Source organism: Eptesicus fuscus, chromosome 16 (genome assembly GCF_027574615.1).
Source record: "Eptesicus fuscus isolate TK198812 chromosome 16, DD_ASM_mEF_20220401, whole genome shotgun sequence".
Lineage (NCBI taxonomy): Eukaryota > Metazoa > Chordata > Mammalia > Chiroptera > Vespertilionidae > Eptesicus > Eptesicus fuscus.
The window spans coordinates 30,695,381-30,713,085 of NC_072488.1; the positions used below are offsets into that span (position 1 = coordinate 30,695,381).

The 17,705-nt window shown below is 46.6% G+C and overlaps 1 protein-coding gene across 2 annotated transcripts in view; it reads left to right on the forward strand.

Moving 5' to 3' along the window:
• The window catches only part of EML6 (EMAP like 6), a 195,213-nt gene that overhangs the window by 161,938 nt on the left and 15,570 nt on the right, over positions 1-17,705 (forward strand). The window contains exons 26-30 of one of the 2 annotated variants that reach the window (XM_054728320.1): positions 833-1,034; positions 1,132-1,258; positions 13,343-13,357; positions 14,699-14,707; positions 15,538-15,616. In XM_054728320.1, coding sequence (XP_054584295.1) covers positions 833-1,034; positions 1,132-1,258; positions 13,343-13,357; positions 14,699-14,707; positions 15,538-15,616 — 432 coding nt within the window. The remainder of the gene's footprint in view (positions 1-832; positions 1,035-1,131; positions 1,259-13,342; positions 13,358-14,698; positions 14,708-15,537; positions 15,617-17,705) is intronic. The other variant, XM_008162130.3, reaches the window with a different exon arrangement.

Below are 17,705 nucleotides of genomic sequence, written 5' to 3' on the forward strand. Positions count from 1 at the left end.
CTGTTTTTGCCAACCAGACTCTGGCTCCTGAGCCAGAAATGCAAGCCGGAGTCTGATGTCAGCTGCAAATCCCCATCACTTGTCCGGGCTGCCCCGGGCAGGGGGGCGGGCGGGCGGGCCACCGCTCACATTCACGTGTCCTTCCCCTCCTGGGCTAAGCCTGGCGGGGCCTGAGCGCCACTCCGAAGAGCTCTCGGAAATTACTAACAACCTGGGTTCTGTTGACTCGAATGTGTTTGTTGAAAAGCAGCTTACTTTGTTTTTAAATCCATTAGTCGAGTGTTTCTGGTGTCAGAAAGTGTTTCCAGGGTCCATGGCAGAAACCGGTGTGTGTGTTTCAAATCTTTCTTGAGGCCCCAGGATTAGAAGTCCCTTGCTGATCAGCCCCAGTCTGGGCTGTGGTACAAAAGCCACTGTGGGGAGTGACTGGGAGGACACCTCTGATCTCCAATGTCAGCCAGACTCGCAATCAGGGGTTTATGCCAGAGCCCTGGGGAGAACCCACATTTGATATTTGAGAGAAACAAAAACAGGCTTCTTCTACTTCCTTACGCTCCCAGAAATAACCTCTATAGTCCAACATTTTTACTTGTTCCCTTACAAATTATTTACTGGGGACCTGTGATGAGCCAGGTAATGTTTTAGGGGGAGACGAGACCTGTTCCCTGCCTTCATAGAGCTTGCAGGCTAGAGGAAGGTAAGGGAATTGCTGCCTAAACGTTTTCACTCGTGCCCAGTAGAAGCCACTCTAGAGAATGACGTGGGTGAGACGACCCGGAGGCAGGAGCCGCGGGGCTCCCGATGGGGTAATGGCCAGTTTCTGGCTTCACAGGGCCAGCACGCGCGATTCAAGAAGTACGTGGGGCACAGCGCCCATGTCACCAACGTGAGGTGGCTGCACAATGATTCCGTGCTGCTCACGGTAGGGGGCGCCGACACGGCCCTGATGATCTGGACCAGGGAGTTTGTGGGGACGCAGGAGAGCAAGCTGGTGGACAGCGAGGAGTCGGACACCGACGCCGAAGAGGATGGAGGTGAGTCCCCACAGCCGCGTGCCACCCGCACCTCCCTCTCCACCCCCTCCTGAGCCGTGGCCATCCAACTCCTCTCCCCACCTTTCTGTCGTTGGAGGCTATGACAGTGATGTTGCCAGAGAAAAGGCTATTGATTACACCACCAAGATCTATGCCGTGAGCATCAGGGAAATGGAGGGCACCAAACCACACCAGCAGATGAAAGAGGTTTCCATGGAAGAAAGGTATGGCGTCGCCGGGTTTATTTGCACTTATCACACCTGTCGACGAGAGACTCGTGTAAACCACAGGGCATTTTCTTTGCCCTCCAAGTTGCTACCTAAGCTAGTCTTTTATGTGTATGCACAGAGTCTTAACCTGCACATGAGCTGAATTTGGCGAAAGTTGCCCACAGCCCTCAGTATGTGGCAAAGGGTGGGTTACTCTTTGCCAAAGGTATTTATGGAATGACTTGAACAGACATGAGATTGGGTTGGACAAGGCTTCCCTTGCCCAGAGGGGATATCAGGATAGCCAGAGGATGTCCTGAATGGGATGGGTATGCTGACTAGACAGGTAGGAGGGAGGGCGGGCTTCTGGGGTCAGGAGGGAATATTTGTGGGTGTGACAGTCATCCTCCATTCTAACCAGAGTCTGCGCGTTACTCTGTGTCGCGTGGTGCACCTTCTCTTACTGTCTGCGCCTGCCCACATTCGTTCAGGTGTGTTTGGCAATCCCAGGCCTATTGATTTGGTTGCCTTGGATCCTCTGTGGGGAAGGAAAGTTGCTGGTATTATTTTAGGCCTTTTTGATGTGCTATTTGTAAATTATTATTGTAATCAATATGAGAAATTATCAAATGTTCTATCATTTGTTTAAAAATTTTGTTTAAATGTACTACTATTACTTAATTTGCCATATTCATAGGAGGGAAGATAAATATTAGATAATGACTTTTAACATCTAAAGAGAACTTCATGGATCTTAGATGTTTAAGAATTCTCTATGGGCTCTTCACATTGATGGATACCCTGATGTCTGTAGTTGATGAGACTCAAGTTGTTTTTTGCACGCAGTATGGCTTTCTGCCCAATAATAACTATTTAATAATAGCGCCTTTTGCTATTAGGTAGGACTTATGATACAAAGAGATAAAATGCCACTTCCCCTCCTGCTTCAGTTGAGAAAGGGTGGGTGTGCTGCAGGCAAGAAGATTGAATCTGATGAGAAAAAACCGTAATTCCTCCCTAGAATCTTTGCCAGATGCTACCACAAAGGTTCAGACTTCTCTTTAGATTTTTTTTTAAAAAATTATCTAGGTATTTCTGCAGTAGTCTGTAAATTATAGTTTATTTTGCTTGCAATGTAGTTTTTGAAAAGAGGCAATAAATGTAAAGGACTAATATTAAGAACCAAGAAAAAAAAAGAACCATATGCACTATGAATATGTCCATGAATAAGCCTTCCACTTAAATAATCTACTTGAAAAATCATTTGGCAGCTCTAGCTGGTTTGGCTCAGTTGTTAGAGCGCCGGCCTGGGGACTGAAGGGTCCCAGTTTCGATTCCTGTCAAGGGCACATGCCCTGGGTTGTGGGTTCGATCCCCCAGTAGGGGGTGTTCAAGAGGCAGCCAATCTATGATTCTCTCTCATCATTGATGTTTCTGTCTCGCTCTCCTTCTCCCTTCCTCTCTGAAATCAATAAAAATATATATTTAAAAAAACCAAAAACATTTGGCATAAATTAAACATTCTTTTGAAAGAAAATTACCCAATCTTTCCAATTTCACATGACATTAGGTAATGAGTTGACTTGGCTATTATTCCAAGGTTGCTGTGGACGATGTCTACAGCCAGTGCTTGTAGAATGGCCCCTAAGATTAGTAATCTAACCAAATGCCTACTTCCAAACACTACAGCTGATCTCCAACCCAAAGTGAGGCTCATCTGAACCTTTCTTGCTCTTGGTGTGTCTCTGGGCAGTTCCTCCGCTCAATGAAGGAAGAGGTGGACGAGGTGAAGGTAGAGATGACCCTGAGAAGAATTTTCTATCTTAAAATCCAGAATTTTGAAGTTTCCTCATTTTCTTCAATATGCCAGATTGAAAACTTGTTCATAGCATACACAGGATTGCCTTTTTTTGCTGATACAAAAGAAAAAAAATGCTTCATAGTATTATGAGATATGGGGGGGAGTTATTTTTGTACTTGATTGGCATTAAAAAAAAATAATTCACACCAGGGTATAGTGAAGAAAACATGTTGTGAAGAACACAATTTTAAGATAAACACAGGGTCCAGAGGAATAATCAAGCCTTTTCTGTACATAGCAGTGTCTCCAATAACTTAACACCAGCATGAGTTCCCACTGGGGCTAAAAGCAAAGAGCACCGCACAGCATGCTGGGAGCAAAGCAGACCACAGCAGGAAGGGGCCAGCAGAGGAGGAACCGTGAATGGTGTCTGAGTTAGCAGCCTCCATGGGGCAAACCCTAATCAGAACTGAGAACAAGCGGTGTCCACCAGTCATTGTCGGTAATTTTAGGGGAGCCTGAACCTCAGAGATATGACGGTAGGCAGCTCTGAACGGGAGAAAAGACAAAGGGGTGCCAGGTAAGGCAGGGCCTTCAGAGAATTTGTGAGAAAGCAGGGTGAGAAAGGGAAGGTGGGGCAGGAGCCCCTGGGGCAGGGAGGGCTCCTAACGATCAGTCAGCAGAGGGCTCGCCTAGGGTACAGACTGGGTTCCACGGACTCCAGTGTCCCAGGAGTGAGAGAGAGGCCGAGCCAGAGAAATGCTGGGGCCTCAGACCACAGGAGCCCGGGGCCAGGCAGCACCCAGGTTCTCCGGGCAGTGTTCAGGACCGCTCCCTTTGACCACATCACGCCCTGCTGATTCCAGGCCCGAGGCTCTGCTTGACCTTCCCCTTGTTGTTCCTGTCTGTGTGTAGCTGCAGATACCTGCCTGGATCTGGGTGCTTTTTCTGAACACCCAAGCGTGTGCCCATGAGACTAACGGGGGACAAAGACTCAAGGACCACAAGAGACATGGGCTTGGAATACCCATTCAGTGCCAGGGGAAGGCATATCAATTAAAAAACAGGATTTTATTTTTTAAATCAAGAAGTCATTTTTCACTCCTAACCTCATTTCTTTTTTTCTAACCTCATTTTTTATGATAAACTGAGCACAAGTTAATTGATGACTATTGGTATATACTCCTTTTTTAAAGCAAGGTTTATATTATTTGTTTCTTGAAGTAATAGTATGTATAACTCTTTTAGGCTCAACTGATTATAACGAATGGCTTGTTATTGTTTCATGTTTAACTTGTCACTATTGAGTTTTTAACTGAGCCTTCTTTGGGTTGGTGTATGTGGCTTTGTTATAACACCAGCGTACATTTCTGGAATTGTCCTTGTTGTTTGACAAGAGATCCACACTTGTCTTTGGCTTTCCTGTCCTACGCATGGAATCTGGTCTCTATCGAGTGCGCATTGCTTTGTTCCCCATAACCGCTAGACGAGGTTGCTTAAATTATTGTAGACTAAAATAGAAAAAAAAAATACTCTTTTTTCAAGTTATATTGATTTTTGAATTTAACTCTTTTTAGCCTTGTTTCAGTGGGAGTTTTTGTGTTTTGTTTTCTGCTGTCTTGACTGCACCATGTTGTGTGTTGTATTTCTGAAGATTATATTGGATGGTGTGGCCTAAAACTTCAGAGACCTTTCTCTTCTCTAATTTTGATTCTTGTCTCAAGTTCCCGAATGTTGGCTTCATAGGATACAAAAATATAGGACACGTAGTACCTGAAATAGCATTTCATAAAACTAGTAGACAATGAAAGGAATAATCTTAAATCTTTCAAGTTTGGTCTGAACTCTGTGGCAGTTGAGGCCCCAGCAAGAAAAAGAGAAATACTCTGAAAAGGGAGTAGTTTGGGGAGAGCTTAACGAAGGAAGGATTAACAAAGGTCTGAGCAATAATAAGGGGAACAACGGGGATGGGGCAGCCTTGGGGACAGCAACAGCTGGAAGCCATTACCATACGTGGGCCAGGAGGGGTGAAGGAGGAAGCTGTTGCCAGATGGGGAGAACAGCGGCAGGAGTGGGCCACATTATGAGAGCCGAGACCTGAGGGAGAGGGTTGAAGGTAACCAGCCGGAGGCCCAGCCAGGAGGTATCAGGAGAACAGATGGCGTTCTCCGTGCACCCTCTCCTCTGGAGCCTCTCTGGCGCTGAATCCAGTCGGAAGCTGAAGGCGAATTCAGTGGTGCAGTCCCCGGAGGCGGCCTTGGAGAGCAGGGTGGAGATATGAAAGGGCGCGTGGGAAATACCCAGCTCCTTCTCCTTGAGGTTCCTTCCCCCCCCCCCCCCCCGCCCCCCAATGGAAACAGGTGTTGTTATCACCGAAAAGAACCTCAGGCCATTTTAATGTTAAACAGCAATTACTATCATCTGTAAACGCCTTTGAAGATACACAGGTATTTATTACCCAGTATTACAGCAGTGTATATACAATCAATTAAAGATGCGAGTGAATACAGCCAGGTCAATAAAACTTTACCCAGTTTAAGTGGAACAGTTTTGAGGAGGCTTGGCCTGGACACCACTGTTGGGGTGCCCCCACATCACGTTATAAAAGACTCGAGCACACTGAGAAGTCTGACTTTTGTAACTGAAATTTCATATTTGCATTACAGGGTGATAGTCCCAGATAGTTTTTAAAATAATGTTTAAACATCTTTAGCCCATCTTCAAAGGTGTTTATTTTCACACTAAGGAAACAAAAACCAGAAATCAGAAATTTACAACCATAGACATGTGTAGTGCCAATATCCAATGTGCTTGTATGAATCAAATGATCATGCAACCCCAATTTTGCATTCTGTGTAACTGCATGATCACCAGAGAGGTGAATCACGAGGCATTTCAAAAATAATTCATAGATAGGATCTAATAATATCCCCAAGTATAGGCTGTGGACTTTCACTAAAATCTAGATGAGCTGACCAACATTAGTCTTTCTAGCTGGATCTGCTGGGGCCATGGATTGTAAGTTATTGTTAAATATCTGCTGTTTGACACATGGTCTTCATCTCCTCCTTCTCACCAATCTGCTTAGTTTAACCATCTACCTGGGGAATAGTAATAATTGAGCTTTTTATTTGATATATTCTGTTGAAACCTGGGACTTGCGTTGAGAAAAAAACAAAACTAAGTTGATAATGACAAGATACAAAATTAATACAAATGGAACTTGCTTTATGGAAATCAGCATATCAATATTCACTATCTTTTGTCTTTCTGAGTGGATGCAGTAGTTAGCTCAGAGGTTGCTGTCTCAGTGCACCGGAGTCCGCAGTCTGTATTTTTTTAAGGCCTTTTATTAACAAGTGCTCAGGCTTGCAGCTTTCTGCTATCTATCCAGGGATGAACAGGATTTAACCCCTTCTATTTCTACACCATCTTTAAAACATTATTTTACTTATTATTGCATTTTCTACCTTCTACTAAAATAGGGAAAATTCAAACCCTAGGTTTCTCTCCCCCCACTCTTCTCCTCCCCCCAATCTTCTCACTACAGCAGCTGCATAACTTATGGCCACAACTCAGAAGTCCACCCTGAGCAGATGTGTATTTTTTTCTTCCTTAGAAAGGCCTTGGGCTTTCGGCCAGCCTCTCCTGTTTATCTCAGATGGGGAAGGTCATCATCTCCCTTTAAAAACAAAAAAAGCCGGAAGTAGAAAAGTTGTTTTTTAACCCTTAATTGTATTGTCTTAGCACAAGTTTAATGTAGTTTGCCTTAGAAATTATGATATTTACAGTTTCAGTCATCAATTTATTTTGGATATATCTGGTCTAGATATTCAGCTGTTTTGCCTGGCTGTGTAATATGTACACAATCATTTTCTAAAAATAAGTTTCAAGAAATGATTATTTTGATACACTTATATCAATCAAGCTTCGTCTTAATTAAAGACTATTTGCTTTCCAGAAAGGGGGTCCTTAATACAGTTAGAAAATTATTTTTTAATTTCTGTCCTCTGAATATCTTTTTTTTTTTTTTAAATGACAAAGTTACAAGGTTCAGCTGACTATAAGGGATAATACTTAGTGCACATATTAAAGTAGAAATTCTCACAGTTAATTTTTATGTGAAATCAGTCTCCATCTTGGCCACTTTTTAAAGCAAAGGTTAGTGACAGAGTTTTATATCAACTTTGTTATTCCTGCTTTCCAACGTTTGAAGCCTTTGACATATTCAGTCCTCCTCCTTTTTTAGTTCTGAGTCTGTGACATTTACAAAAAAGTGTTAGCTCAGTGAGAATCAAAGAAAAATCAGCTCCCTTGGATTTTCTTTCACATTTAAAATCTCATCAGGTATCCAGTACTTAACCTGAAAAATGGCTGGCTGCATCTGGCAAGGGCGTGAGGGAGTCCTTGGCTTTAATCTCACTTCTGACACCAACCTGCTTGGTCACAATAGGACAGTGATGTGAATAATGGAAAGATGGCAGTACAAAAGTTAGACATTGTGTTGTCTCTTTAATTGTAGAATGTATGGAAAGATACAGATACAGTTACATAAGGCAGGAGCCAACAGCATTGCCTCAGGCAATGTCCTTTTCCCAAATCCCCAGGGTCCCAAGGAAACAGGCAATGACAGTTCCCACATGGGTGAATTCACAGGTTCTCCCATGAAATGACCCCAAAATTCTACTCCAGCACTAGGGTTTTCCAAACTTTGTCTTAAACTGTGTTTATAGCTGACTCAGGAAGGCCCTAAGAATTATCTTCTCCTACTCTCTCATATCCATTCCAAATCGATTTATACAGATTTATGAGTTTAGGCAAAAAGGAAATCCTATAAAGACAGCTGTACACCATGGGCTTATAAAGAAATGTTAACTGGGTTTTGTTTGTGTTTTTTTTTTTCAGCCCCAAAATTAATATCCTTCTTTGATGCTTAAGGTTTAGTCCTTACAGTGTTCCCATTAAAAATATGGGAAAGGTTTAATGTCGGTTCCTTAATGTATGGGTCCATAGCATCAAGGTATTTAAAGCTCCACTGGGTTGTAAACTTTCCAGGAGACTTGGTTCCTTGAGGGTCCGCACTGTCTATCATGGTTACCACCACCTGCCTAACGCAGCGTCTTACACAAACTACATAGTAAACAGAGGAGTAGATGAGTGGGTGAATTTACTTAGCCTGCTTCTCTTAATATTGAAACAAGTTAATCTGTCCTCAAAATGGCCTACAAATCCATTCTTTGTCAACAACCTTTACCTTCATTTTGTTAGCATCTTAGGTGGTCTTCTCTTTGTGGGGAATTGTGTGACCCTGTGTGGAATCCAGTGATGTCCCAACTGGCCCTGGGACTGCTCTTGATTTAATGATTTTTTTTTAATCTTCATACCATCTGTCTGTTAGAAATTAAAATGTTTATTTGGTTTAAATTTCAGTAATCCGAGGTCAAAAGAACTGAGAAGGAAATTCTGTATTGTTGTAGCCATCACACCTATTTTTACAGACAAAGCTTCCTTGTCGGCAGGTTTGCAGTGAAACAGAGAATATTCTCATTGGTGGCAAAGTTTAAAAATATTGGAAATGTTTAGATACCTGTCCCTGAATTGAAACAAATCACCATCTATCTAGTGGTAATCCCACTTTTTTTCTAAACGTTTATGCTATGTTGAAGGGCAGAAATCCACTGGGAGAACCTGCCCTCAATTAAAAAAAAAAAAAAAAAAGCTTTATTTAATCAGTAAATTCACATTTCAAGTTTGCCTGAGGAGCAATGAGCACCAGGAAGCAGCCATGCTCCCCTCCAGGGTGATGTCAACAAATAAACAGCCCAGCTCTCCTGGCACACTCCGCAGCTCCGCAGGCCTGACAGAGGCCCTTTGTCGCCACTGATCAATAGCTGCTTTGTGAGCTTATATTGTTAGAGTTGCTAAGAACTGACAATCTTGCTAGCAGGTGCTACTGAGTTTACCAGACTGAGATCTGTCAAAACCGCTATATCCTATCTTGATGCTTGGTCCCATAAATGGGGAGGAACCTCTAATTCTGCATTTCAACCCCCTTTGTGATGATAGAGTGACCTTAAATAGCAGGAGTTAGTACAGGGACCTGCCATTGCATATATGTTGAGGGTACGTGAAGCTCAAACCTCACATCATAGGGCAAACCGGGTAAGGGGGTCCCTGCTCCTCCAGAGCGTTGCTCTCTCGGCTAAATTCTCCTTCCCGTCGCCCCTGGATTTGGTGAGAGTTCTATGTAACTCCACCAGAAGTTGAATAGTTAGTTGATTTTTAAAGGGAATGTAATGTTACCATCATAAATGATTTCTTTATTCAAACCTCTTGATTTTCTATTGTTTGAAGCAAAGTAATGATGTCTACATAATGGATAATTAAACCTGCCATTCATTAGAGAGGAGTTTCCTTACTTTTTATTGTAAAAAATGTTGCAGGCCATAGAAATCCAGAGGTAAAGTGATATAAAATGTTTTTTAAAAAATATTTATGCACCTAGGAAATCATATTCCTACAGTGTAATCAGTTGACCCAAACACACTCTCTTATCACAAGTAGGTGAGCGCTTTTCTCTGGAAAGGGAACGTCTCTTAGAAGACAGTGGCAGAGTTGGGTCCAATTATTTTAATCTAGTCTCCAGACATCTCTGAGATATCCAGTTGGAGGGAATGGATACTACTGGGGTCATTCACCTTGCCTCTCCTACTGTTGTGTGGTCGTGATGTGGTAACTGATGAGGTATTTGCAGAAGCAATTGTTAGGGTGCACGACTTGTGCCCCTTGAAATGATGCTATTGGGTGTAAGGTGGGATCAGGGTGCTTTTTATAGGTGTGTTTAAATATATTGGCATGCTTTTAAACCAGCCCCACCCACTCCTTTGAAGTTCATGTTATGCTCTGCCTTCTTCCACCCTTCCTTCCTGTCATTTATCAACTTCGTGTTTCTGAGGAGTTCAGGTAATAGTCAACTGGTCAACCTCAGCTCCTGCCATGCCATGGGTTACATTGTTACCCATAGTGCCTCTCTTCCTCAGTGTCCTTAATCTTATCTCCTTTAGATTTGTCATTCTCAGTACACCCTCTCTTCATCCTCATTATGACATCCAGTGCCTAGACACCACCATTTTTTTCTAGGTTCATCAGCTCCCTCCTGGCCTCACTTTTTTTGCCTGAGTAAATGTCACTCTTCCAGTCCTCTAAGCTCTTCACCCATATGTTTCTCCTACAACCCATCTCTTCACTCTTCTGACTAGAAAGTGACATCCGTGCAGATTGCCTCACCAGAGTCTGCTCATTCATTTTCATTCTTGTCTTTGGTTGGCTCCCTTTGCCACCAAATCAGCAGTCAGACAGATCTTTGTCCCCCTCCTCAACCTTCTGCCTAAATCCTACCCCTCCACTCCTGGCAGATGGCTTTTCTAATCTTCCTTCGCTGAGAAAACAGAAGCCAATAAGAGTGAACTGTACTTTTATACACATTTCTGTCTCTTCTATCTTGCCTCCCATCCTCCATCCCACATAAACTACTCACCTCCTTTCTTCTCAGAGGAAGTGAATCTCTCCTATTCAGTCCCCCACTGTCCGAGCTCCCTCATCATCTCTCCTCTGTCACTCCCCTTAGCTAGATCCATGTCCGAAGCCAAGAAACACATTCCAGTCTCTCCCATCCCCATCCAGCTCTCTTCAAGAAAAAAAGAAATCCTTTGACTTATTTTATACACTGACATGTATATCCCCACCTTCTCCTTCCCTCCCTTTTTTCCTTCTCATCCAGGTTTCACCAAGCCTCTCCTTCACTCTCTAGCCCATTCCATCTGTCTTCTGCTGTCCATTCTGCTGACATGGTGACTTCCTAATTCCCAAGTCCAATCCACTCTCCTCTTCCTGCCTCTCCAACCATTCCTTCTCAGTGTCCCGTCTCTGCTTCCTCTTCCAGCCCCCCACATGCTGTTGGTTCTCAGGGTTTCACCCTTGGCCACCCTTCCTTTGTACCCTGATTAAGCTCATATATTCCCCCCATTGGGGGATGATGCCCAAGGTCCTAAGTCTCTTTGAGTTCCACCTCTCAGTTGAACTTCCAACTAGTATAGCCAACCCGCAGATATCCAACATTTGTCACACCAAAATTGAACTCATCGTCTTTCCTTATAAATCTTCTCCTGTGGCCATCAGTGGTGCCACCATCTACCCAGATGCCCAAGCAAAAAACTGGTATTCCAGTTGAATTGCTCTTCCTCCTTTATTCATTAGAGCTAATCAGTTAGAGTCCTTGAAGTCTGTTTCACCAACATTTCTTTGAATCGTCACTTGTTTCCTTCTCCACAACCACTGCATTAGTCAAGATCTTTATCATCCCTCCCTTGGACTATTATAGTAGCCTCTTCAATGGTTCCCTTACTCATGGTTCCCTTCACTCCATCCTTTATGCCCTCAATTTTTCACCCAAATAAGTTGATATTTGCCTAAAATGGCCATTTCTGGGACTATATCCCCACTTTTTTAAGGGTTGCATTATAGGCTTTAGTCAAGAGCATTTGTAAGATGGGAGGCCCTGGGGTCACCCATAGTTCTCCTGTCTGACTCCCTTCCACTCCAGTTCACCACTGAGCAGCTCTACAGATGGTTCTGGAAGACATAAAAATATATTTAACATAATCCACTTCCTTTGGGTTTGATGACAGAGAGCCCCCCATGGCTTTGGACACTTTTCCTAAACCTGGACATATCCTAGAACATTGGTTCCCTCCCTCCCTCCCTCCCTCCCTCTCTCCCTCCCTCTCCACAGACATCTTTGACAATCTGATCAAAGCATGCTCCCTTCTCCCCAGAAAGATGCACATGTGCAAACACAATTTGGCATGAGTGCCAGGGTTTTCACTGAGCCCCTGAGCCCATCCATGGGGTGATGGCTCTTGTTTGTGGACAATTCTAAACAGTCTCCAGATCATCCACTGGTTTCCATCTAAAACCAAGAGGAAGAGTCACTTGGTTTCCCAAGACATTTTGAAAACTCTTGGAGCATTTTTATAGCACATTTTGGAATATAATGACATTTCCTCCAACGACACTTTGAACATTGTCTGAGTAACAACATAAAAACAATTTCAAACTTGCATTTCTTGGCTCAGGGTAGTTGAGTTTCTTCCTACCCACAGCCTCTTTATAGAAGCTGCTTGGAACCACTTTGTTTCTCACTGGATTTCCAAGCCTGACTCCCCCGTCGGCTGTCAGGCTGTGACTGCTTTTCCTATCTTCCTTGGTCATTTCAGAAGCTTCCCTAGGACCCTAGGCCCTGAACCCTCTCCTGCACAACTCAGGTCAGCACACGCTCTGCCCGCCCAGCAGCCCAGGGAGGAGGCAAAAAGGAGCAGGCACCCAGGCACTGGCCACCCTTGGGGGCCTTTTGTAGGGTGAGAGCCTATGTCAGGGAACACTCCACATCTTCACGGGAGTCTAAGCTTCCTCTTCTGCAGTCCAGCTGCTGGCCAATGAGGTAACAGCAGGGATTGGCCTTCCCCGCCCACAGAATGTGCCGTTTCCATAGGGGACATGAGGGCACGAGGTGGTGACTCTACCCCAGGCGTGCGGTGGGTCTTCAGCAGCCCACACTCCCTGCACTGGGCACGAATAGGGCTGCTCCTTACTTAGCATCCAGGCACATGCCCGAGTTCACAGGCCTCTTCTTGGGGTTCCTGTCGTCACCCTCTCTTCCTTGGCAAAGCTTCTCTCCCGCTCTCAAAGCCCAAGCTAGTCCATCGTCCTCTCTCCGGATCATCCAATTTGTTGGCTCTCTTGCCAGGCTCCCTCCTTACATTTCTTGCCCAATGGAAGCTCTCCTGCTCCTTGGTCTCCCTGGAAGTCTTCAAAGCCCCACTTGCCCCAGGAGGCCCCTTTGTGTCTGGGTTCCTTCCACCTCCAACCCCCACCCCTTACCGTCCAACCCAACCTTTCTGAGTGTCCCTGCTGACTCCCGATGGCACTCACCTGCTTCCTCGCTCTCCCCCACATCCTGTGTGCCAGCTGGAAACAGCCAGCTACAAAGACTTCATTGGACGGAGCCGTGAGGGAATGCTCTCATGCGCTCTGCCCTTTCCTACCTCAGCAAAGCTTTCCAGGGCCAGGTTTCCAGTGGACTCTTAGAGCCGCTGAAAAATGCTAACCCTCCAGCCTTCGGCCGTGTTTGAAATGCTTGGCAGTCCCTCCCCGTGTCTGATGTTACGAACACTGCTTAGAGATGCCCGGAGAGAAGCCTTTAATGCTTGTATTGTGTTTTAACTTGCTTTCCTTTGGAGGCAGGGAATTGTCAAGTAAGTACTCACAGCGCTCTGCCAACGCCCCGGCGTTCGGTGAGCATCCGGCACTAAGCGTTCATGCAGAGCCCACCTCCGCCAAGGGCCTGGACTCACAGGCCGCGGAGTGTGCCACCACGCAGGTTTCTCCCTTTGCCCCCTCATCTTCAGCGTGGAGGCGATGCAGCTGTACACATGTGCTTGTGAATATGAAGGGAACATCCTGAGATTGCTTTACTTTTCCGTTTTTAACCGAAAATCAAGGTGAAAACAAAAAAGCATCTGCGGGGTTGCCACGGCGTGTGTACATATATACACATCGCATGTATATATTAATACACAGTGTCTGTGCTTGTATGCATACTCTGTACACGCTGTATAATATGTGCCATATTATACAACCCTGTGTACCCTGAAGGCGAGCCCCGCGTTGAGCCTCAGATTCTGCCTTACGAACCATGCTGCAGTCCCAGCGTCCCCGCGCGCCCATCGCAGACCCTGGCTTGCTTTTGTCATAACTGAAACCTTCTTAGGGGAAAGAAGAAACCCACGGATTTCATTTGAAAGTCCCACTAAAACAGAAGAAAGAGCAGATGTCCTGGGAGGCGATAATTAGTGTGAAGGAAGTGTCTAAAATTGCGAGGACTGGCGAGCCCCCGCCTCCTGGTGTCGCCCCATTTGGCGGCGATGACGTCCGCCGGGGCTGTCACTTTTGCAGAGATGTGCTCGCTACCCGTTCTCCGGTGCTGATGATAATGCCGTGGGATCCAGTGATCATTTATGATTACGTAACATGTTTTGATTGAAGAGTTTCGGAGAAAATGAAGGTAGCTTGTTTGTTTTTCCCACCCCCGGGCACAGAAATGGAAACCGGTCCAGCAGGCAAGCTGCCCTACCGAGAAACACGGGGAATTATTAGGCCAAATTATGAGTTGAACTTGATTGGAAAACAAAGCATCCATTGTGCATAGCTCCCAGCGCCATCCAGGAGGACGGGGTTGTTCTTCCGACAACACGCGTGTCCCCAGCACCCTCGCACACCAGCAGAGTCCCCGGGCGCATCCGCCAGGTCCCCGAGCGTGGGAAGCATTGACAGGGCTTCCTTTTCTCTCCCCATTCTGTAGGCGCTTTAGTGCAGAGTTTGCCCAGAGACGCCAGGGTATGAGCTTTCTGAATTTGTAGACGGGTGCACTCTTTCATTTCTGTTTTAGTTCTTTGCTGGCATGCCCGGGAAGCATGGTTTGTGCCACACAGGAATGTCTGTTCACTGGGAAAGTGCTTGTGCATGAATGAGGTGCTTGCTAATGTGACTCTAAACTGTACTAAGTTTCTCACTTGGCTTTGTTTGCTGCTGCCAAGGGGATCAAGGTAATAACCCTTTCTCTTCACCTAACCCAAGAGCAACGGCGAATGGATTCGGAACGTGCGGCGGGGCTGGTGCAGGTCTCCCCTACCCATCCGTGGTTTCCTAAACTCCAATAGGTCGATTTCAAGGAACCCCAGGTTACCCCAAATTGGCCGACTCCCATGAGAACCCCTGAGGGCTCCGCCACGATAAAATCTCTGAAGTAAATGGAGAGGCCCAGATCTCCAAAACGGAGAAGGGAAAAGCAACCTCTGCCGTGATGGCCGCAGTGGAACTGGGCCAGAGCCCTGAGGGACAGAGCAGAGGGGTTCTCTGTTGTTGACCTCTTGCTTCCTGCTGGCCCTCTTGTGTGGTGAGAATGACCTGAGCTCATGGCTCCCAGGCCTGGCTTGCAAGTCCCACTGCTCACCGTGCTGTGATTTTTTCACTACCTAACTCCGAACAATTTTGACGCATCCTGTCTGAGAAATGGCCGGCGGGTTCAGGAAGTGAAACCTCTGCCTTCTCGTGCTCAGGCTCCTCTTTGGTGTTAAAGTCAGCCATAAAGTCAGTCACGTGGATTTCCCGGCCCCCGGGAGGGAGGGACTGACCCCCGACGGCCACCTCAGTGCCTGCGAACCGAGGCCCCGTCATGCAGGACCCTCAATGTCAGAAGCTTTTCAGGGGGTGGGTGGAGGTGGGCAAGGGGGGAAGACAGAATAAGCCTAGGTGGAGGGTCCTCTGGGGGCGGGGAGGGGGAAGGAGCTGGCCCTGGCCTTCATGAGCCGCGCCCGACAAGCAAGCTTGCTGCTGCCTTTGGTCAGCACTGTTTCTCCTGGCCACTCTGTTCCAGGCCACCCGTCAGCAGAGCAGCTCCCCAGCCTGAGAAACTCCAGAAGAACAACATCACCAAGAAAAAGAAACTGGTTGAGGTGAGGAGGTTAAACGCTTTTGCTTTTAACTGGATATCGATGTTCTAACACCTGGTGGACATCATCTGCAGGTCCCTTCAAGGGAACCTGGATGGATCCGCTGGCTCTCGTTCCTGCTCCCTCCTACACAGCACTGTGTCCCCCATCCCACTGCGCCCCATTCCCTCAGCCCTGCCCCTGGGCCTATCAGTACTAACTCCAAAACGTCCCAGGTCCTTCAAACCTGGTTCCTTTTCCCTATACTGGTACCACGCAGGGAGGGCGGGCGTTTATTCACTGTCTGTGGTTGGAGCACTCACCCTGCACCAGGTACTGTGCTTCACACCTAGGAGGTAAGACTTGCATGGTTTCCATTTTGCAAAGGAGCACCTGAGCTCAGGGCATCTCAGTGACCGGTTAGGCCCGCTGCCCAAGGTCACCAAGCCGGGAAGTGGCGAGGGGTGTGGACTCAGTGGTTGAGCCTTAGGATGGTGGCGCTGGTAACCTGCTGTTTTCTGGGAGAGGCCTCCTAATGTTCTTCCCATCTTCGGACGTCCCTCTCTCTCTCATGCCCTGCTGCCCGCAGAGTCCGCTCTTTGAAATATAACTTCACGTTTCACTCTGGCGTTGAGACCCAGTCGATTCCCACATCCCACCGATTGGGATTCAAATAACGGGGTTACCAGGCGCTACCGTTCAAGCTCCTCTCCCGTCATTCTCACTGTAACACAAATCTCCACCCCCACCCCCATTGCTCAGTGTCCTGGAGCTGCCGTGGGCTCTCACGCCCCTGATTAGAACGTCTCAAGCTCCATTCAGATCGGAAGCTGCTCCTCCTCCTGCCCACACCGTGGTCCCGCCAGGCTCTTTGCTGACGTCTCTTCCCTGATGCTCTTCACCCTGAACCCCCCTGCACCCTGCCCGCTCCCTGCCGCACACCCTGCTGCCATTATTTGTGGCTCAGCGGTCTCCCCTACGAGACTGTGAACTCACGGAGGTCAGAAAAATCCATCTTCAAATTTCATTGGAAAAGGCGTTCGCTGGGGTCGTTTATCATGGAACCCAGCACAGGTCAGGAAATACAGCTGAGCTTCAGGAGAGACCAGACCCAGGAGCACAGCACGAAGTTGGTGCCTTCGTCTACCCCAACTGTGTGTCTGACTTTTTTTTTAACTGCTTTGGTGGACTTTGGGTGCTACTCAGCACCCGAGTCTACATCTCCTCAGTTAATTCAACAGCCAGGTCTACCAGTGTCCCCAGTTCTAAAGTCCTGGGAGAAACCATGGGATTGGCCCGGCTTGAGTCAGTTGTCCACCAGGACTGGGGGTTACACAATTACACACACACAGTTCCGGGAAACACAGGGGGGTGAGGGTGGGGATCGGGGGAGACTGAGGGCTGGGCAGACATTCAGAAAGTTGAAAGGAGGAGAAGATGAGAGATATTTTTAAAAGCAAAACCATAAAGATAGGAACGCTCATGGTACATGGCTAAATAGATAAGTCAGCCTGACCAAGGAGTACAGGGAGATGTGTGTAGGGGCTGATTGTACCAGCTTAAGGAATTTGGGCTTTGCCCCATAGGCAGTGAGCGTTAGCAGATGCTGTTGAGTAAGGACATGGTGTGGTGTTTTAGGAGAATTAATCTGATGTCTGCAATTGGTGAGCTTTAGAAAAAGAAAAGGCCAGAATCAGAGATCATGGAAAAAAAGGAACTCACCACTTCTTACTCTCCTCCCCCACCAACCAGCATAGCGCCTGGCACAGAGGCACTGCCAACAATACATGTGCGTCAGATGGAATTAGGAGCGCGTCTGATCCATCTCAGCCACTGTTCTTTGTCATGGGAGACAAGACAGGAAGAAGAGAAAGACTATAAACCCAGCACAGTATCTAGTTGTTGGGGAAAAAAAATGCAAATTCTGTAGAAACTTTGTAGGGCGTGCACCCAGCCACAGAATGAGCGTGGCATTTGCCTCCCCGTTCTGCTCTGCCAGGCCCAGCTGCGTGTGTGGGAATCAGAGCAAATCTCGGAGCCACCATTCAGTTCCCCTACGAATGCCTGCCAAGGCGCAGACAAATGTCTAGGTAACCTTTATAGGGCATCAAAC